The sequence below is a fragment of the Lynx canadensis genome, chromosome D1 (assembly GCF_007474595.2).
Source record: "Lynx canadensis isolate LIC74 chromosome D1, mLynCan4.pri.v2, whole genome shotgun sequence".
Lineage (NCBI taxonomy): Eukaryota > Metazoa > Chordata > Mammalia > Carnivora > Felidae > Lynx > Lynx canadensis.
In genome coordinates, this window is record NC_044312.2 from 65,592,289 (window position 1) to 65,615,123 (window position 22,835).

At 46.9% G+C, this 22,835-nt stretch overlaps 1 protein-coding gene across 4 annotated transcripts in view; it reads right to left on the bottom strand.

Moving 5' to 3' along the window:
• Nucleotides 1-22,835, bottom strand: part of DENND2B (DENN domain containing 2B) — a 158,359-nt gene that overhangs the window by 21,904 nt on the left and 113,620 nt on the right. For 3 of the 4 annotated variants that reach the window (XM_030332095.1, XM_030332094.2, XM_030332096.1), the window contains 3 exons: nt 11,421-12,665; nt 7,848-7,984; nt 82-233 (listed from right to left, as the gene is read on the bottom strand). In XM_030332095.1, coding sequence (XP_030187955.1) covers nt 82-233; nt 7,848-7,984; nt 11,421-12,665 — 1,534 coding nt within the window. The remainder of the gene's footprint in view (nt 1-81; nt 234-7,847; nt 7,985-11,420; nt 12,666-22,835) is intronic. The other variant, XM_030332097.2, reaches the window with a different exon arrangement.

Genomic DNA, 22,835 nt, shown 5'->3' on the forward strand with positions numbered 1-22,835 from the left:
TGAGTGGAAGTGGGCCCAAACCCTGGTGGGACAGGCCTCTCCTGTGGCCCTCGCACTGGCTCAAGTCAGGGCTGCAGTTACCTGAGTGGGTGGGTTGTTGTACTTCCTGTCCTGAGGACCCCACATCCTGTGCAAAGAGTCCAAGGAGTTTTCAGACAGTTGCTGGGATTTTCGTCCTGCTCTTCGGCTCTTTAAGTCCACATCCTCGTATGGATTCTCCTTGGGTAGATCTCCTGCAGAGGGGGAGAAGTTAGAGACGGGGAGAAGGGAAGGAGGAAACACATGCACTCACAAATAAACAAGCAGAATTCCTGTGAACCAAAGAGAATGGCTTCTGCCTGGCCCTTTAGCCCATGAGTCATACAGCTGCCCGTCTGCAGTGGGGAGGCTACAAACAGATCCCGGCTCCAAAACCAGAAGCGAACCCCCCCACCCCCACCCCCACTTCAGCTCAGCCTTGTCTGGCCTCTGCTTTATAAATTCAGAGATTGCACAAGACTGGCTCAGCTACCCCTGCCTGCACCCAGCCAGAGGACAAAGCCAACACCAGGCGTCGTTCCTTGGCTCCAGTTCCTCTGCCGTGAAAGCCCCGGAGATACACAGTTCAAGGTAGGAAAGGCTTTCAGAGGTCACCAGGCTGTCCCATTAGCAATGCTCCCTGAAGACCACTCTGTGGGATGGGCATGGAGGAACACTGATGAACTATAAGGAGCAAGGCGCTCCCAGGCTTCCCTCTCAATCACTCTACCATGCACCGCTCTTTCAGGGCAGGTCTACCATCCCGTCCACAGATAACCCCCACACCAGAACACTGTCAGTCAAGTAGTGAGATTTCGGTAACGATCTGCTCAACGTACTGCTCTCATTACAGTGTCACTCTAATTCCTCTACTGCTGACCTGGAAAAACAGATTGATCTTCACTCCCCTTTTGGAATAAGCCCTCCTGCTATGACATAGGGAGGTGTGAAAGGCCTGACCGCAGCCTGGGCCTAGGGGTGAGGGTGGGGAGTTTTTGCTTTTCAGAACCAATTCTTAAAACCCTGGCAGTAGGCACTGTACTGTCACTACAAGCAAACCTCGGGAAGTTGACAGCACAGTCCCTGCCCATAAAAGCAACTCCTACCCATAGCCATACCTGCCTACCTCTTTCCCTACAACCATACCTGGACGTTGCTACACTCCAATAACATCATGAGCCAGGTCAGTCCTGGCTCAAGCCTGCAATGGATCTGTGGGCACTGTGAGTGAATACAGCCCTCTGCTCCTCTTTTCCTTGTCTTTCCATATCCTCCCTGCCACATCAATGCCCCTGTCTGGGACGTGGGACCTACGCACCAGTGACCAGCATTAGGCTGTGCTGGGGGTAGCATACATGAAGAGAACAGGCCTCACTCCTCTTTTCCCTGGTCAGCACCAGAATGGAGCCTAGTGACTGCTGAGCCCTGCAGATGCCTGGATGTGCCTCACACCCGGGAGGAGTTCAAATACCACTTCTCAGGGAGCAGGCAGAATAAAGAGCCATATGATTAGAAACAAGGCCACTGACAGTGTAAGCTTTCCTAGGATGGAACACAAAAGAAAAAGTAATCCCTATATGCTTACAGAATTCTCAGTTTCCCCCAAACTGGGGGAATCTACAGTTACCCCCCTCAAATCCCCCAGACTGGGGGATCTATTTATTATTATCATGAAAAACCACAATGAATTTAGGAAATGCATTCAACAGAGGTAGGGGGAGGGAAGAGATGTGAAGGAAGGGTGCCATGGGAGCAACGCGAATCTCTTGAACTTGAGTCAAGAATGGGTCAAGAAAGGATTTGGGACTGGATGAAGTGATTCCGAGCACCACGCAGAGTCCCCAGCAATTGAGCGGAGTTTTCCTGTAACACAGTCATGCTATGAATATGACTTGTCTCCATTCCAGAGTCCTGACTAAGCAGAGCTGGCCCAGCAACCCTGCCTCAAGAAGCCAAGTATCAAACCTGGCATCCAGCCTACCCTACTCTAGGCACTTAGAGAGGAGTCAGGAGAGACTCAGTACTTCTTGGTCTCCCTCCAAAATATATTCTGTATTGATGAGGTGGGTGGATCAAGGAATCAAGAATGCCAGGACACAATCTTCCTGATAGTGGGAAACAGGACCAGAGCATCACTGCTCAGATGGGGGCAGGAAGAACATTTATTCCAAGCTCATCAAATCCAAACTGCCTTGACCTGGATGACCAGCCAAAGTCCTTATCATCATCCCTCAAACCAACAGGATGACCTTGTCTCTCAAGTCCTTTAGATCAGAGTTTCTCCAAACTACTGACATTTGGGGCTGGGAAATTCTTGTTGTGGTGGTAGCCTTTCCTGTGCATTTGTAGGATGTTCAGCAGCAACCCTGGCCTCAATCCACTAGATGACAGTAGCACCACCTCTGTTGTAATAACCAGAAATGTCTCCAGACACTCTCAAATGTCCCCTGAGCAGATGGATAAATGCACGGATGGGTGAATGGATGGATGAATGTATGGAACGAAGGAGGGAGGGAGGGAGGGAGGGAGGGAAGGAAGGAAGGAAGGAAGGAAGGAAGGAAGGATGGGTGGATGGTTGAAATTACTCCCCTGCCCCATTAAGAACAACTGCTTTAGACAGATGTTTCTAAACTTCCTAATAGATTCTGAGTGCCATGACATGACTCCCAACACAAACCCTCTTTCCTCCATCCTTCCCTCATTCCTTTCTTCTCCCTCTCACCTTCCTTCTCTTCCTTCTTTCTTCCCCAAGAATCAGAGCCTTGAAAACTGATATAAAATCCAAAGCTCTCAGAAATAGATATAAGGGACTGAGGTCCAGGGAAGTAATAGAAGTACAATGTTGATACACATCAGTGACAAGAAAACAGTTGGGAACACCAGGGTCTCAATACTAGTACTGCCTCTGGAAACAAAATTTCAGGAAAGCCTCAATGCCCCTCCTGTCTTCCCAGCCTTAACACCAGCTTCTTTCTTCTTCAGCAATGCTTAAAATCCTCTCTGATATAAGCAGGCCACTAATCCCTTCTCCAGGAAACGACTGCTGGCCCAAGCCCTGCCTCCCCACCCTTAGCTGGGCCTTCACAGCCCTAGTTCACCTGCTACTCTTGACTTCCAAGACTGTTTCTGGCCACTGTTTTGGAACTGTCTCAGGGGACATACCCCCAGTCATTTTTTCCAGGGACTAAGGGTGCCCAGGGGATGGGAATATGCAGAGACCAAGCAGGCCCTGAGTAGAACCACACCTGAACCTGCCAAGAGAAAATTAACCCTGAAGCAATGGCTCAGAATTGGGAGAGGAGGAGGGTTGGGGAAAAGGGCTCCGAACTCCCTCTGGGGAAACAAGACAACAGCAAGGCTGGAGAAGCTACAGCTGAGTGAGTATGGGAAAGATTTAGCAGGGGCATGGGTGGGAGACAGGAAGCCTGGTAGACACCAGACTTTTACCTGCATTCCCACTCACACAGCTTCCTCAAGGGTGGTCCGCACCACAATGCCCTAGGAGTGGGAAAAGAGGTAGGCCCTCTTCCCCAGAAGCCTGGACCTGAGCAGCCCCATCACATCAAGCCCAGCTGGGGAAGCCAGAGGTCTCAGCCCTTCCCAGCTTTGCTGATGAGATATGGAACAAGGGCATCGCCAAGAATTTCTGCTTTGCACTGTTTCAAAGGGGCTTGTCAGAGACCAAACTTATCACACTGATCCTCTCAAAGGAAGAAACCCACCCCCACCCACCCAGCCCTGTCCCCATTTCTCCCCACAGCAACTTTGGTCATTAACCACATGTACCAAACAGTACTCACTCAACACACACACACACACACACACACACACACACACACACACACTGGAAGAACCAGTTAGGGACAAAATGTGTGTGAATATGCACAGGCACTGAGAATTTCTCCCAACACAATCCTAAGCTTCCTGACCACACCCTGATTAGGGCCCAGTCTACAGCTTCCCTGTCAAAACCTCTCCCGGTTTGAACCAGCTGTTTCTCCTGGTTCTCAGCTTCTTCCCCTCCTTCCCAAGGTGGAGAGAGGGCCAGGATAAAGGCCCAAATCCCCCACAACACACTCTGGGTTGCAGCCTCAATGCTGTTAGGTGTCCTATGTTCCTTACTACCTTCCTGCCTGGGGACAAATAAGAGAAGAAGGCAGAAAGAACAGAGGTTCAAAACGCTTTGCAGTCAGGCTAACTGGCTCTGTCCCCAGCTCCCATCCCGTTCAAGTTCCTGGAAACTCTCCCTCAAGCCCAACTAGCTGATGGGAGTGGGAACCTCTGCAGGAATGCAGTCCAGGCTCCCTGGTCAGGCGCCGAGGCCACTCCACATAACTCCCTAACAAGCTGCTTCCTTGGGTGCATTTTTAAGTGTCAGGCTCAAAATGCAAATGATTATAAGGCTTTGTAGAATAGCAGCATCTTCAGGGGCAGATGTCAAATTGGACAGGCGAGAATTAACAGCCCCAGAAAGCAAAAAGACAGTAACTTTATTTTTGAACCCCTCTATTGCAAATTAGCAGGATAAACCTCAGCCTGTTTTGGAATATCCCACCTCAGGTCCCCAGGCATCATGCCTGGTGTGGGCAGGAGGCCAGCAAATTCCCTGAGGCCCCTCATTCAAGTCCACTGCTTACAGAGAAGACATGTTAGTTTCTGGGCCAATTGATACTCAACCTCTAACAGACCAGAAACTCCAATCCAATCAACTGGTCCCCAAGATGGAGACTTAACGTGGGTGCTCCCTGCCCCCCGCCGGCCCCATTATCACACACCCAAAACAAAGCTTTGTCTGTCACTGTGCAAGCAAGGCAACATAAGAGTTCGTTAATCCAAACAGAACCAGAAACGACCTTAACCTCATAGAGCACAGGCTGGGCCAAGAACAGAGAGAAGGCTCCTGGGAAGTCCTAAGCACTGGTCAATCCCAGGCAAAAGTGAAACTGACATTCAGAGTTCAGCAACAAAGGCCCTGGTGAAGCCTCTGGGGGAGTCCAAATTCTTGGGCCTGTCTCCCGGGAAGGAGAAGGGGATAAATCAACCAGAATCTGAGAGAGATATTCTCTCTTGTACTTCCCTCTAGCCTCCCTGGTCAAGTCTAGAAATTCAGACAGCACTGTTGTGGGGGATACAAAGGAGGAAGCCATATCCAGGGCACTGAACTAACTACACCCACACCCCACAAAGCAGAAGCAAAACCCAGGTGTCTGGGTCACTCCCCTGCCTTCCCTCTAACACTTTCCTGAGTACTCCTCCCGTACTCTCTGCATAATGCTCCAAAGATCCAGAAGCCAAGTGAGCAGCTAAGGAATACACCCTAATTCCAACCTCATCCCATACCAGCCCTTACCCCCAGCTCTAACTCACACATTCAAGAAGCATCCAAGCTGCTCCTATATTTCTTTGCCTCCTCATACAACATCCCAAAGTGGCAGTAAGTCCCCTCTACTAAGTGAAGAGACTGAGACCCAGACATACTTGCCTCTCTCTCCCTCTTCTCCCTAACCTGACCTAAGAAGGCCCAGAGAACAGTTCTGTTTCCTAGGACAGTGCCCCTCAGATTCTCATCTCCCCCTGTACCACCAGATATGGTCCCCAAACAAGCCCAGACAGAGCCTTGGAACATGGAACTCTGCACAGGGAGAGATGGTTGAAGCATCCCTTTCTCTTATTTCAGTTCAGCTGATACAAAACATTTCCCCGCCTGAAATGACAGGACAGCACAGAAGGGCTGCAAAGCCTTCTCAGAGAAGAGGATCACAGTGTGGGCAGTGCCTGGTCTACTGGGGGAGTGGGGTTAAGAACCATAGCCTCCTTGGCCCACTGCAGCAGCCACACTGGGTGCTCTGGAGGGCCCTGGGCAGCAATAACACATTCTGGTTTCTTCTAAGCTAGAGGAAACAGAAATGTATCCTGAAACTGGAGTGGGGAGGAAGATGGGGATATGGAGCTGATCCCCACAGGTCTTGACCTCAACTCTGGGTGACTATATGTACAATGCTTTTTCCCAGGGTTAAGAGAAAAGGCCTCCCTCCCTAAACCCTTTTGCTATTCTAGGGACCTCAATCCCACAGTATTCCTGTTATGACCTAATTTTGGATGGCTATATACTATATATTCTGCTCCTGGGGAAGCAGTGCCTATGTGGATCCAAGCACTGCTGCTATTTCCCCAGAAATGCTGGCCCAGCAAGTTATCAGGAGAAAACTATGAAACTGGTGGCAAAGATCAAATGAGGGAATAGACGATCCCCTCTTCCTAAGATTCTCTAGTCTTAGGAGAATCTGGAGGGTTCTCCATTAGGGCCGTTTTTCTCTCTAATATGTTAACTAAGAACTTTCAAGGGTCTCCAGCCTCAAGGCCTAACACAGAGATGAGACAGAGCCAGAGATGAGAGAGGAGGGGTCAAGTGCACAAGCACACTGCTTCTCTTGAGTGACACTCACACATACTTTACTCCAACAAAACTGAAGCCCCACTAAAGAGAATGAGACCAGGATTCAAATGAAAGCCCAAAATAAACCCAACGCAGCCTAGACTACCGGTTTTTTGTTGACCCTGGAACACAAGTTTGCCAACACCAAGTCCTCCCAGTTGTTGAAGGACAATTCTCCATGGTATTTTACATTTCTGACTTTTTTTTTTTTTATTTTTTTTTTCAACGTTTATTTATTTTTGGGACAGAGAGAGACAGAGCATGAACGGGGGAGGGGCAGAGAGAGAGGGAGACACAGAATCGGAAACAGGCTCCAGGCTCTGAGCCATCAGCCCAGAGCCCGACGCGGGGCTCGAACTCACGGACCGCGAGATCGTGACCTGGCTGAAGCCGGACGCTTAACCGACTGCGCCACCCAGGCGCCCCTACATTTCTGACTTTTGAGCAAGGGGAAGGACCCATCCAGACTGTCTTTTCAAAGATGTATAGCAAACAACCTCAGAAGGTAGAGATAGTGTCTTCCTCCAGGGCAGAGGCAGGTTTGTTTCCTGGCCAGAATAATAAAAACAAGACCTCCTTGTGGGGCAAAGGTTGGGCATGTTTGCTAGCCACCCCCTGGAAAGATTGGGATTCCTTCAGCCTGAAGTTCCTCCTGGCACACAGACCCACTTGTAAGTGCAGTTTCAACCTGGACCTCCTCCACACTGCCTCATGGGACCTGGGAGCAAGGGGACCCATGTGCTGCCTGCTGTGCCATGAGTAATAATGTCCTTTGACTGTGATCCAAGAGTCTTGTGTCTTCGGCCAGCATCTGTGAAGCCAGGGAAGGCTAAACTTGTTAGGATGCAAGCAGAATAAAATCCCAGATGCTTTCTTGACACCATTTACTTTAAGAGAAAGTAGAAGAGATACATATTAAGGACCAGGCACTGTGCTAGGTACTCTGATATACATTTTATCTCATTGAATCCTAACAATAATCCTTTGAGGTATTATTATTATTATTATTATTATTGTTGTTGTTATTAACGTATCATCATCATCACTTTATAAGAGGAAACAGGCCTCAGAAACGTGATTTGCCTAAGATTACACAGCTAAGGAAGGACACACAGCTAAGGAAGCCTTCTGAAAATAAAAGGAATGATATGGTTTTCCCCTTACTGTGGTCCCAGAAGCCCTTTCAGTTTCAGTTCATTCAAGGTCAGGCTTTAATCTCTTAGCTGCTCAGTCTTTTCCAAGATGCTTCCCCTGATGCCCATTTTCTTGAGAAGTTCCAGAAGCTGGGCCATGTCTGCCCCCAGTGAATGAAGTGGAACCTGGGAGTGTCCCTCCTGTTCCTGTTCTGCAGCCCCCAGAGATAAACCAGCCCGCCACCTCTACCACAGCTTACCCACAATATCTTCATAGGCATTTTCTTCTAAAGTGCTTTTGGATCCAAACTTGGGTTGGCTCTCAGTACCATTCTCAGTGGGAGAAGAGGGGTACAGGGACTGGAGACTGGATGCATCCTCAAACTCAAAGGATTTTCTGTGGATAACAAGAGCATGGGTCATTTCAGCAGAACTAGATTCCAACCGCCTCATTGGGGGAATGGCCATGGGCAACAGCAAAGACCAGAGGTGCTCCTCACAAACCAGCTACCAAGCAATGTATCAAGGTGGATCCAAACTTACCATTCAAATGAGGAGATAAATGGTCTGAGAGACCCCAGCCTCAGTGCCTGCTAATCATACCAGTTAACAAATCCCACAGCTAAAAAGGGTGCGATGTGTCAGATGCTATGTCAAACACCTTGCACATGGACCTCATTAATCTTCACAATGCTGCTACTAGCTATTGTGCCATTTTATGAATGAGGAGATGGAGGCTCAGGGAGATGAAGTGTGACAAGTGGCCAGACTCACTGAGGCTGTCTGACTCCAGGGTCTGAGCTTTTAACCTGGGCCTCCAAGCCCCAGAGCCTATCATCCTTGCAAAGTATCTGCCAGTACCACAGAATGGAGTGCCTGTTCAGCCTCTGGAGCCTCCATTATGCCCGCATCCTAGCAAGCGCTCCTGCTCTGAACAGGTAGTAAGGGCTCAACAGTGGATGGGTGATGCCCAGGGCTGTTTGGGGGTCAGGGAATCAAGTGGTGATAGGTGCATCGTTAGAAGAGGAAGGGCTGAGACCTCCAAACAAATCATACCACTTTTGAGGTGGAACAAGGAGGGCAATTTGCAGCCAGAAGCTACTTCCAAGACCCAGCTTCCCTTGAGCTAGTCAGCTGCTCCTTTCCATACTGCAAATAGCCATCGCCTCTACTACAGAATTTCAAAACCACGGCTTGTTAGCTCCTCAGACAGCTTGAGCCCACAGTACTCTCTACTCCTCTCCTCCGTTATCTAAGACTTGACCCTAGCTGCGTCCTCTCCCTCTCCAAGGCAGGTCCCAGCAGACTCCGGGGGGGGGGGGGGGGGAGAGAAAGGAAAGATACTGACTGAAGACCTCCTCCCATTAATTAACACCTCCCTCTTCTTTTGGTTACCATTAGATATTTCAGCCTTTCTCTCTTGTTTAATGAACAACTTCTCAGAGTCTTGGGGTGCAAGTCAAGGACTAAAGGTGTCCTAAAAGCCACATTCTGTTCTCAGTTTGCCTAGCTATTCTGTAGCACTTGACACAGCTGAACACTCTACACCAGCACCCTCCTCCCTTCACCTCCATGACACAGTCAACAGCTTCTTTGGCAATTAGTTTTCAGGTTCATGTGAGGGATATACCTTTTCCACTTGCCTTTTAAATGCCAGAGTCTCTCAGAGTTCTGTCTTCAGGATTCTTTCTCTCACTCTGTGCTCTCTGGGAGCCAAATACTGATGGCCATTGCTATATCTACCATTCCTACTATGATGGCTCCCAAGTCTGTCTCTGACCTAGACTTCTGACCCAGTTAAATATCCAATGATTAAGTGCAGTAGTTCCTGAATGTTGGCTCACAGATACTGGCTGTCTGAGATCAAGCTTTCATTAACATATATACTGTGAGGTCAACATCTTTTGCAGATAGTTCTCAAATATACAGATATACAAATCATGTTCAGCCAAATTACCCTTGAAAATCCCTCAGGAAGATACCACATTGAAGACCAACACACACTGTCTTTAATTAAGACTAATATAGTCAGTTTCTCCACAGATTTATTTTTAACAGATTTCTTTCTTTCTTTTTTTTTTTTTGGTTGAATACCAAAAGAAATACTTGGTTGATATTTTTTAAATAAAAAATTGTTAAATATAAGAATCATGCCTGACACAACCGAAACAAACTTACCATCTCATGCTCCTCCAGGGAATATGCCACTGTGTGAATAGGCAAATAAAAGAACTTATACTTTTTGAATGGTCTCTCTTTTTTTCCAAGAGCACAGATTTTTTAATTTGCTATGTTAATTATTATGTGAAGTGACTCCACCATATATGGTATATGTGTGTGTATATATTATATATAAATGTAACATGTACAGGAGTATGTGTTAAACCTTCGGGCTGATATACTCTCCCACATCCCCTTTTCCACCTAGCTAACTGCTTTTTTGTTCTTCTAAATTTAGCTCAACAACTCCCTCTATAAGGAGGCTTCCCGCACTCCCCTGTCTAATTTAGCTGCCTCTTCCTCTGGGTCTCTGTAGCATCCTACACTGACATGGATCGTGTCACATAGAGCATCTAGGATTTATCTGTGATCTACCTCCTGTACCACATCAAGAATGGAAGAATAGAAGAACCGTATCTTATTTGACCCTGTGTCCCCTTATCCAGTACAAGGTTTAGTGCATGGCAGGCTCTAGATGGGTATTTATAGAAATGGATAAATCAGAACAAAGCAAACACTCCTGGCAGGCTGTTAAAGTCTTGAGAGCCAGTAAGCATGTTGGGGTAAGCCAAAACATAGGATTACCCAGGGCTCTTCTGGCCCATGCACCTGAAACTTTCTGATGTCTTCCTCTCATGGCTGAGCAGTTATCTATATGATGGTATCCCTGAATGATATGCTGGGTGTAGCCTGAAGTATTAGACCCAACTGAAGAACCCCGAGAAGTAAAATAAGCCCAAATGCCATCTGACTTTGGGTTAGAAGAGAAAGGCAGTGAGGGAGAAAGAGACAGGCCTTTCTAAGGAGGCGGGCTCCCGCCTACCCCAATTCAGAGAATAAGGTGTCTGTCAACTTTCACAACCCTAGCAGCTCCAGTGCCCAGTCAGTCACTTATAATTGTGGAGACAGCCCAGGTAGTCCAGGGTCAAGAATGCTGAGACTGAGCAGGAAGCTAATGACAGTGTCAGGACAGGCCTTTCTTGAACATGGCCAAAAAACCAGTAAAATATTCTTTGACACATTTTCCATCAGTCTCCCCTTTCACAATCCAAGGATCTCCTCTTCCTAAAGGCCCAGGATCCCTAAATGGCCAGGCAGCCCTCAGGAGAGAGAAAATCATCTTAAATGTATTGATGCTACTATGTTAATGGCAACATGCAGTATTCAGATAATGATTCCCTCAAGGAAATAAGTTTCTAATGCTGGCATTTCAGGTAGTCATGAGACTAAGATCCTACGTTCCTCAAAGGACTGCCCATTCTATCTAAAAGTAAGGTGGTCCTACCTTTCCCACAAGGACCAAGGCAGTTCCAACAGGGCTCAAGACGTAGCCCAACTCTCCCCCCAAGGCCAAATCCAGCCCACACCTTCAGTAGACAGCATTTGGAAGAAGCATTTTCATCCTCCCACTCACGTTTATGTATCCTTATCCTGAAAGAGCAGAACAATTTCTTTTTCACCTAATTGATGTCACCACCTGACAATTACTCACTGCTTCAGGATCCATGAAGCACTTCTGACTGTGACCCACAACTACAGTCTGCTTTCACATCTTCCATCGAAAAGAAAGCCACAGTACCCGGCTGTGAAGACACTGGAGGAACATTCGTTACCTGCTCTGGGACTTGCGGTGACCACGCGTGTCCTTCTTGGGTCTCCGGGTGACTGGTGGGGCTGGGGTGGAGGGCAGGGGGGGTGGAGCAGCAGGTGTGGGCGAAGGAGGTAGACCATTGCTTGGCTTACTCTTGGGATTCTTGTCAGCCTCATATTCAAAGGTGCGCTTGGGTTTGGGAACAGGGTTCACAGCGGGATCAAGGGAGCTCTTTGATGGCAGCAGCTGGGAGCTCAGGCTATTTCCCGGGGTCCCTGGCTTAGTGGAGCTACTGCCTTCTCTCTCCAGGGGTGGGCCTGCCTCCCCCCCAACTCCAGCCACTCCTCCTGCCCGGTTGCCAGTGCTCACACTCGTGCTCCCTGTCAGTTCCTCCAAGGTTCCCAAGGTCCCAGTCTTCCTTTTCCCTCGGTCTACACTGTAGCAGCTGCTGGGGAGCTGGGGGAGTCCCCGGCCTGGCTGCTCCTTCAGGGCCTGTTCAATTTTCTGGATCCGACTCAGCACTGCTGAGCTCTCTTTCCTACTGCCATGCCCCCTGAGGAAGGCACTGGGCTCACTCCGGCCTGCCCGTCTCTCTAGCCGGTAGAAAGAGTCCCGGACAGGGAGCGCCTCTCCCTCCTCCTCGGTCTCAGGGTAGGAACACTCTGAGAAGGTCCTGCTCATCCTCCGGAGGCCCTTGAAATCGAAGGTTTTTTCTGAGCTGCAGGGGGATGGCGCCACGCTGGGACAGCCTTCACTGACTGCCCACTCGCCCCCAGAGCCCTCCCGCTTCTCCCCACACATGCTCATCCTGGGCGAAGCCTCTCGGCGACCCTCCCATGCTGAGATCTTCTCCCGGATGCCCAGGCTATGGGCACGGTTGCCAGTGCGGTTCAGAAAGGAGCTCCGTGAGCCGGTTCCCGGCCCCAGGGATGGGGTGCTCTGGGCAAGGGGGAGGCAAGCAGCTACTCCCTCTACATCCTGGGATGCCCCTTGGACATTCTCCTTCTGGTCCTCTCTCTTGCACACTGAAGGGCTTCTGTCCAAATAACTGAAGTTGGTGGCCTTGAGAGGACAGATGGGTGGTGAAGTGTCTGGGGAATGAGCTTGAGGATTTGGGGGTGAAAGATCACGGGGGTGCCAGTCCTTGAGGAGCAGCCGGGAGCTGGAGCGGCTTGGGTACCTGCAGGCTGACGTTTCACTATCACTGAATGGGTAGATGGGACTCCTTGGTGGGGAGAGAACTGGAGGTGGAGAGACTGACTGAGACCTAAAACCAACAAAAACAAAAACAAAAACAAAAGGAAAAGAAGAGAAAATGGCAGTGAGTGGCCCGACAACCAGAGGTACGGTGTTACATTTGTAGAGAGCTAAGTAACTCTTTCCTACAGGACGTTCAAGCTCAAAGTACTCTATTCAAGTAATACACCTCCAAAGCCATCCTCAAGGAAAGGAACAGCTCCTTATCCACAGCAGGCCAAACTCAATGGGTCTCTCTGCCCAGTTCAAGCCCAGAGACCCTGAGTACCATCTGGAGCAGAAGCCAGCTCTGTGTCAGGTGAGAGGATCCCCAGAATCTACATCTGCCAACTAGAGCACAGTAAGGCCAGCGGTGTCTGCAAAATATTTAGCAATCGGCCCTCTGAAAGACAAAGCACAGATCTGTAATGTTTGCCAACTTCCATGGTATAAATATTCCTATTGTGGCTGATTTTAAGCTACCAACATGACCTCACTGAATGTGACATTGGGAAGAAATGCTAGTGATCAGTTCTCAGGAGCTACTAGAAAGCATCTCCAGCACACTACTTCCTGCACTGCCCCAAATATACACCCAAGCGCTTTGATCTGTCTCTTTAACAAAGCCCTGTCTCCCCTGAGACTTCTGTTACCACCACAACATATGCAGCTCAGCTTGAGTCCTGACCAGAATTCAGATCTCTGAAGGTCTCAAAAGGATCAGAAGGGTCTCTCAAGAAAGAGTCCTCTTGGCCCTGTCAGTGAGGACGCCCATGGGGAAAGGAGGCCAGCTCCTCAGGCAGCTCTACCTTCCAGCGGTGGCATCCCTTCAAACAAGCACTGGCCACTTCTAGCTCTAAATCCACACATAGATCTTATCAGATATGAGGAATAGTTCTAAATAATACATACTGTTAACTCATTTAGTCTTCACAAAAACTCTATATAATAATTATTGTTTATTATGATCTTCATTTTACAAATGAAAAACACTGAAGCCCAGAAAGGCTAAATATCTCATCCAAGGCCCCTCAGCTAGTGAGGAGGGAAGCCAGGACAGGAATTCACGGTATATGATGTGGCCCCCTCTGAAGACGAAGCAGTGGCCTCTGCCATCTTTGTCAACTGCCTAGGCTCCAGGACATAACTCGGCAGGAACCCTCACAGCACTGGGCACAGCCCTGTCTCAAACAGTGCATTTATAAGGATCAGGGACCTCTTCCCCCTCAAGACCTCTAGACCTCTCCCCTACTAGACCACGATTTCTTCCAGGTGGAAGGACACATCCTCAGTATCTGTAAGGTGCTCAGGGAATGAAGGACAAATAAAGAAACAAAAAGGTAAAGGTGAGCTTACTGACAAGAACCATGAGAGGACTATCTTTTTAGTTCACTGTCAACTTCCAGCCTTCTTCTCAAACAATTTTAGTTCAAAGACAGCAGGGTTTTTGCCAACGCCACATGCTACAAAGGCCTACCTGACCCTAACACCATGGGCCTTAAAGCCGGGCAGTAGCCTCACAGGCTCCAGAGTCCCATGCCATCCACAGGAAGGCAGCCAGCTGCCCTCAAGCCAGCCTGCTGTCACTGCTTGCTCACACACAGAAAACCGTAGCTTGGGTGAGTCAGGGATTGGCCGACAATTCCCTGTTGGGTCATAGCCTCTGGCTGCCCCCGATCAACAGGAAACCTCAACATGCTTAAGTTGTTTTTAAAAGGGCAAGTCAAACAAGAGCCATCCCACGTGTACATGGGCACAGATGAGAGAAATTCAGTGCCCAGCCAAGCCAATGACCAAAGAGACTCTGCTCAGTAAGGACGTGTGAAAAGAATAAGCCTCAGCGCTCCCTAGAGTAGGCAGCAGCAGGGCAATGTGCCAAGCTTGAGCCTGGGGAGATCCCAACCTACTCACAATCGAGGGAGGCCTGAAGTCCCTCATTTATTTCACAGAACCATGGATACAGAAGGCCATCAGTCCAGCCCTGTAAGCCAGTAAAGTCTGGACTACACAAAGGATTCTGTTTCAGCTATTCTCAATTGGAGGTGGGAGAAGATGCCTTGAATAGAAAACAACTTTAATTTGTGTTTTTTCATTCAACAAATACTTAGTGAGCATCTACTATGGACCAGGCTCTGCTCTAGGTGCTAGATATAAGAATAAACAAAAGGGGTGCCTGGGTGGCTCAGTCGGTTAAGCGGCCGACTTCGGCTCAGGTCATGATCTCGCGGTCCGTGAGTTCGAGCCCCGCGTCGGGCTCTGTGCTGACAGCTCAGAGCCTGGAGCCTGCTTCAGATTCTGTGTCTCCCTCTCTCTGACCCTCCTCTGTTCATGCTCTGTCTCTCCCTGTCTCAAAAATAAATAAAACGTTAAAAAAAAAAGAATAAACAAAAGAGACAAAAATTCATGTCCTTATGAAGTTTAAAATCTAGTGGGAGATGACAGGCATCTAATGAGACTCAGAATCTCTTAGGAAGCCTTTTGATTATGCCTCATTGCTCCAGACATTTTGATATGCTCCCTTAGAGATGCGTCTCCTCAAACTCCCAAGATGAGAAGTCATCAGGCCATGAAGCCACTGTACTTATGGGGAGTAGATGTGTGTGGCACAGTTCCCACAGGTGGGAAAGAAATAGGGTAAGGATCTCTGGTCTGATTCCAGCATGATTTCACAGCAAATGGCTCCCTAACTTCCCGTAGTAGTTCCAGCATGGAGAAATCTCCACAAAGCAAGAAATTCTCTCAATGCCTAAATGCCTACCCTGCTGTAACTAAAGTTTAGTTTCCCTCCTTGCATGAATCATCAAATAGAGAAGAGACTGACCCTTGCCTTTAAAGGTCCTGGTCTCTGTATCATTGCTGAGCTGTGGCCAGAGCTACAGGTATTCCTTGCACAGCCTCCCACACAGGCCAGGCCCCAAGTGCTGTATCAGCTTGGGATGAAAAAAGGGGCCTGGAGCCCAGGCATCTCCAGGTTCATCACTCACTCCAGGGTTCTAGGAATAAATTTGTAAACAATATAGATAAGCCCTTGCCTTCATGCCATTCTCACTTAACTCTCCCTGTTTCTAATTCTACCTTTTTAGGAATGTGACCTTGGGCAAAGCCGCCCACTCTGAGCTTCCAGTTTCAATCCCTCAAAACCGATCCAACTACGTCATTGGGTTGTCATAATGGGCAAATGAGACTATGGATGTGAGCTGATATCGTACACTGTAACTCACTATGACTGTAATTATCGTTGGTATTAAGTTTTTCACTTAATGGTTATGCTAGGCCAGTTGTTCTCAACAGAGGGTAAGAACATTAGAAAGCCTTAGGGTTCACATTTCAGCATAGCCACTACCAAGTTACATGACTTTCAGCAAATAACTTCAACTCTTTAAACCTTAGTATCTTGATCTGTAAAATGGAAGTTAAAAAAGCACACAACTCTGGGGATTATTGTAAGGAATAGAGACAATATATGTCAAGTGTTGAGCTCAGTGGCTAACACATAGCAATCAATCTTAGCCTGATAATAACTAATATTAATGAGGGGCTCAGCACTCAGAACAATTGCTTGGCAAACTTTTTCAAAGAGCTTACCTTTGTTCTTAGATTCTAAACATCTGGGGTGAAAGGGGAGGGAAGTAAATTAAAAATGGCTGTAAATCTTTTGCAGCTCATGCTATCAAAAGGTGGATTCTATTTTTCTGCCCCTTAAATCTAGGTTGATCTTGTGATATGCTTTGACCAAAAGAATGGAGTAGAAATTAAGTGAAGTTCCAAACCTGAGGCCTCAAGAGGCCTTGCAGAAGCCCCCTTTATATACCTAGAATGCTACCCTGAGAATGTCATGTAAGGAAGCCAGTCTAGTCTTTTAGAGGACAAGAGGAGCGCAACTGAGGCCCCTGCAGCCGACAGCCCGCCTCAGTGTGAGCCTGACACGTGAGTCTAACACGTGAGTGAGGTCATCTTGGATCCAAGTGAACTTGGCTACATGAGTGACTCCAGAGGAAACCAGTGGAGGGACTGCCCAGTAAATGCACAGAAACGTGAGAATAAACTGTTCTAAACCACTACGTTTTCGGGTGGTTTGCTACAATGCAACAGTAAAATGATGCAGGTGGGAAAGGCCAGCCTTGTGTATAATTGGCCTGCCCTATCCCAGTGCAAAACCACTGCCCTGGACCTTCCATCCCTGTGCCTCTCCTCCACTTCCCCATAGAGCAGTTGTTGGTCTCGATGGTCTTGGTCTTGGATCTCCATGGTCTTGATGTTTGGATCTCATTCTCTTTACTAGGGGCTCTGGCACTCTTCTGAGAATCTCCTCTGAGCACTCCCTACAAATGGAGCTAGTTCTGTAATCCCAAGAATAGAAACAGCTTCCATCAGTCTTTGCCCCCCCAAAGTGGCTAGTATCACAAAGACAAGAAATAACAAGCACTGGCGAGCATATGGAAAAAAGGGAACCCTTGTATACTTTTGGTTGGAATGTATATTGGTACAACTACTGTGGAGAACAGTATCAAGGTTCCTCAAGAGATCAAAAATAGGGGCGCCTGGATGGCTCAGTTGGTTAAGCGTCCGACTTCGGCTCAGGTCATGATCTCACGGTCCGTGAGTTCAAGCCCCGCGTTGGGCTCCGTGCTGACAGCTCAGAGCCTGGAGCCTGCTTCAGATTCTGTGTCTCCCTCTCTCTCTGACCCTCCCCCGTTCCTGCTCTGTCTCTGTCTCAAAAATAAATAAAACATTAAAAAATAAATAAATAAAAATAAATAAATAAAAATAGAAGGGCGCATGGGTAGTTCAGTTGGTTGAGTGCCTGATTCTTGATTTTGGCTTGGGTAATAACCCCAGGGTCATGGGATTAAGCCCTGCATCAGGCTCTGCATTCAGTGTGGAGTCTGCTTGGGCTTCTCTTTCTCTCTCTCTGCCCCCCTTCCCCGCTAGTGCACTCTCTTTCTCTCTCTCTCTCTCTCTAAAATAAAATAAAATAAAATAAATAGAAATGCCATCTGATGTAGTAATACCACTACTGGGTATTTACCCAAAGAAAATGAAAGCAATAATTCAAAAAGAAGTATGCACTTCTATGTTGATTGCAGCATTACTCACAATAGCCAAGATACAAAAGCAACCTAAGTGTTTATCAACAGATGACTGGATAATGAAGATGTACACACACACATATACCAATACACAGTGGAGTATTACTAAACCATAAAAAAGAATGAGATCTTGCCATTTATGACAGCAGGGATGAACTATAAGGTATTATACTAAATGAAATAAGATAGAAAAAGACAAAAACCACATGACTACACTTATATATGGAATCTAAACAAACAAACAAATCCTTAAACACAGAAAACAAACTAATCATTGCCAAAAGGGAGGGAGGTGGGGGGATGGGCAAAATAGGTGAAAGGGATTAAGAGGTACAACCTTCCAGCTATAAAATAAATAAGTCACAGAGATGAAGAGTACAGCATAGGGAATGTAATCAACAATACTGTAATAATGTCGTAGGGTGACTAGACTCACTGTGGTGAGAAAAGCTGTTGGTGCAGGATGAAAGCAGGCAAATTCAGGAGCAATGTCCTTAAGCAAGCAGTAAAGGGGATGGGGATCCAATGTCCATCTAGAAGGGTTGCCCTTAGACTGGAGAATCCCTTTTGTTCTCACTCTCATCTACCTGGGCTGAGTATCTTCTCACGTAGTCTCTCTCATCCCTGTGCTGCTTTATGCTTCCACCATTGGCTTTTACTGCTTTCATGTTTTCCAACTCATTCCACAGAGGGGAGAAAAGATCCAGATTTGTTCTTTGTTTCCCGCTCCTTCAACCATATGTACCCAGCTCCTTCCCCAAACACACAGATCTACATAATGACTAAGTCCTACCAATTTTACATCCTTCACATCTCTCAGATATGTCCCCTTCCTCATCATCCCCACTGCTGCTACTTCCTTCTTTCAGATCTGATCTTTCACCGGGACTATTGAAACAATCTCTTAATCTCTCTCTCTGCCTTCAACCTTAACCCAGTTCTCATCAATCCTCTTATCTTCTGACATCTTTCTAGTAAGGGAAACTCCTCATGCTTGACACTCCCCACTATCCACAGAATGAAGTGCAAATTCATTGACATGGATGTCAAGGCCCCTCATGATCTGGTCCTTATTTATTTTTCCTCTGTCATCTCACTATTTTTTCTTACATGCAATCCTGTATCCTACCCACATCAAACTCCTTTCCCCTATTTATTTTTTCCTTTGTCATCTCACAGTCTTTTCTTACATGCAATCCTGTATCCTACCCACGTCAAACTCCTTGCTTTTCATGCTTCTAGGCTTCCCACGTTGTTTCCTTTGCCTGGAATGCTGGCTTGGTCACTTACATATCTCTGTAGCTGCACTCTGGAATCTCTCTTGATCCTACCCCCTTCATCCAGGTGGAGACAGCTATGTTTTGATGCCTCCACTGAGCCTGGAAAAATGTCTGTTATGGTACTTGTAACATGTTATTGGACTATATTATTTCCTCACTTGCCTCCCTTACTAGACAATGAATGGACCTAGTTGAAGGTGGTAACAGAGTCTTATTAATCTTCGTATCCCCCATTCTTTGTAATGCATCTAGAATTTAGTAGGAATTAATGTTTATGTTGAACGACTAAATGAATGAATAAAAAATAAATGGTTAAAACTTAGGTCTCCTTTTGCCTGCCCAGGACAGGCACAGACTTCCCTGCCTCCCCCTCTTGTTGATATATGACCTGAAGAACAATACAAAAAGTTACACAAAGCACTCAGTGCAGCCCAGAGGGCAGGTGTCAGTTCCCAAAGACCTCTCCCATAAGGCAAAAATCATATAACAGACTAAGAGTCTAAAAACCTGGGTTTCCTCTGGTCCTAGTCCCATCACTTCCTGGATGTACTCATGGAAAAGTCACCTAAATCCTCTGTGCCTCAGATTCTTTATCCATAAAACAGGAAAAACACTTGCTCTAAGTATCCTTACTACTAGCTGTGTGGCTAAAATGATGTACTTTTCAAAAGTGCTTGAACACCATAAATGGCTCCAGGAATATAAAAGAAATATAAAAGTAAATACAACACAGCTAAAAGACATCTAAGACTCTGCTCTGATCATCTCTTGCTCTTTATTCTAAAATCCCAGGTTTGCCCCTGGGAAGGCAGACACTGTGAAACGCAACACTCACACCACTGCCTTGTCAGCAGGCAGCCAGATCTGCTCTCCGCACAGGCGCGCATGCCAACACCGCAGCATGGGACTGGCCAAAACCAACATTTACAGAGATAAAAGGAGAAAGAGAGAAGAAAGGGGAGAGAATGCAAAGGAGCAGAGGAGCATAAATACTCACATACAGACAAATATATAAGACAAGTGAGTAGGAAACAAAGAGTATGAACTAAGGGTATAGAAAGAGAAATTTAAAGAAAAATTAAAAAAAAAAAAAGAAATTTAAAGAAAAAAATTTAAAGAAGAAAGTTTTAAATTTAAAGTGTGTGTGTGGGTGTGTACATAGACAGAAAGTGAGAGTTAAAATGCAAACTATCAAACTATGTGCCCTTTCCTCTGGTATTATTTTATAAGAATACAACCTAACCCTTCGCTTAGTGATCTGAGCCATTCTCCAGTAATATAGCAGTAAGCAGTCATGCTGAGGGATGCCAAGTGTACCCAAGGACTCTTTGGGAGGGAAGGCTATCTTTAAATGTTTTTTTTTTTTAATTTTTTTTCAACGTTTTATTTATTTTTGAGACAGAGAGAGACAGAGCATGAACGGGGGAGGGGCAGAGAGAGAGGGAGACACAGAATCGGAAACAGGCTCCAGGCTCTGAGCCATCAGCCCAGAGCCTGACGCGGGGCTCGAACTCACGGACCGCGAGATCGTGACCTGGCTGAAGTCGGACGCTTAACCGACTGCGCCACCCAGGCGCCCCAAGGGAAGGCTATCTTTAATTAGTCCTTGATGACAAGAGATTTCTGAACTCAGCATGTTCTGGTGGCAGGGCTTCTGAGAGTATCAGTATCAGGAAGAAAACCAAGTTGGGGCCAGTTGGGGAAGGTTCCTATGGGTCCAGGAAATAGCCCCAGAGGTACCAAGATGGGCTGTAGACCACATCAAGTGAGCCTGTTTACAGATTAAGATTATACAGAGCCCAGCTTCCAATATGCTTAGTCTTTACCAAACAAGTGTCCAGCCTGCTTCTGAATGAAACTGCCTAGAAGTTGGCCATCCACCATTCTCGGGCTGTTCAATGAAGGTGGGCCCTTGTTGGCTCAGTGGACATCAGGATCCTACCACCATGCAGTGACTGCCCCAACTCTGGAGATGACATTCTCACCGTATTCCCTCAAGGCCATACTCTGAGTCACACGGGAGGAGAAAGGGGAGGAAGTCTGCCTGAATCCTGTCAGCAAGTCCCAAAGTTTGTTCCCCAGGCCGGAGCAGGTGCTCAGTTCAATAACTCCCACTGAGATCCCACTCTGGGATGGTCCTGATAAAAAGCCAAAGGACAGGGAAACTCTCACAACTTGGACTTCCTGTTCCCAAAGCAACCTCATCTCAAATGGCTGGACCCCCACAACAGGGCCCAGGACAGCCTCATCCACCAAGTGGGGCTTCATATGAGCCACCATCTCTAGAGATTCTTGAGATCAATCACAGCTTGTCAGGGTAGGTAGAACAGTAGGTAGGGTCAGAGCAGAACCGGAGTCACCTTTTCACTTCCAAAAGTACATCTAAGAATCTACCAAAGGCACACCTGCCTGCCTTCCAGCTGATTTCTAGGGAAGCATAAAGAGGATTGGTGAGCTCTTCTCTGGGGGGGACCCTAAGTCCCCTAAGTAGTACAGAGCAGTTACAAGACAGAAGCCCTCCCTGAGGCAGGTAAAAATTATGCCTTACAGGAATAGCTCCCGGTAAAAATGAAACTGCTTTACAAAACAGAACCAGGTACTATGCAAAGCCAACAAGGAGAGAAATGTAGTTTCAGGAAACCATATTAAAGATACTTGTAATTATTTTAAAATATGGTCCCCCAATTCTCTGACATGCCTCCTATAAAAATGACCCCTCCTCTTGAATCTGGACTCTGTGACTGCCTGACCAATAGAATACAACTGAAATGAATCTGTCGATTTTCAGGCCCAAGCCTCAAGAAACCAGCAGCTTCTACTTCCTGTCTCCCATGCTGTGAGGAAGCCCAGGCCACACAGAGTGGGCACATATAGGTATTCTAACAGTCCCAACTGAGGTTCCAGAAATAGCCAACATCAACCCCCAGACACGTAAGGTAAGACACCTCTAGGTAATACCAGCCCCTAGAGTTACCCTACACCGTGAAGTCTTTCCAGCCAAGGACCCAGACATCATGGAGCAGGGAACAGCCATCCCTGCAGTGCTGTCTGAATTCCTAAGCTACAGACTCTGTGAGCATAATAAAATGGTTGTTTTACACCATAAAATTCCAGGATAGTTATATAGCAGTAGATAACTGAACAGATTTCGGTACCTAGAAACAGAGTGCTGTTGAAACAAAATCCTAAATCAGTGACTTTGGGACTGAGTGACTGGCTATCAGGAGGGACTTAAGGGAAAGTAAGGAAAATGTTAGTAGAAGCTAGAGGAAGGGGACCCTCAAAAAACATTGGAAAGTTTGCTAATCCTGTCACCAGTGGTGACATGGAAAATAGAAAATATACCTAATTTAATGAACTCGCTTAAGGTATTTCCAAGTAGAGTGCTAAGGCGCCATCTGACTTCTAGCTGCATATAGTAAGAGAGAGAAGAGATGAGCCAAAAAAGGAAATATAAATGGGAAAGGGCTTTCTATGTTAGGAGATAACACTTGTTTCAGTCTCAGTCTCTCCAAACAAGAAAAAAGTCCCTAATTAAGAAATGGCTTTCCGATTGTGGGGGCAGTTTTACTGCATGTGTGTATGTGCGTAAATGTGTAAACTAATCAGACTGTATACTTAAGACTGTTCAGTTTATTATACTTTAATTATCCTTCAATAAATCTCTTTAAAAAATATCTGGAGTGGGACTGGAAGATCCTTGTCAAGACCTAAAAAATGTTTTCAAGCATTGTCTCATAAAATCTTACAGACAGACACACAAAAGGCCTTCTAACAATTTTAAGGGTAGGCCTGGCAGATCCTCTGTAAATAGTAAAGCGTCTAAGACTC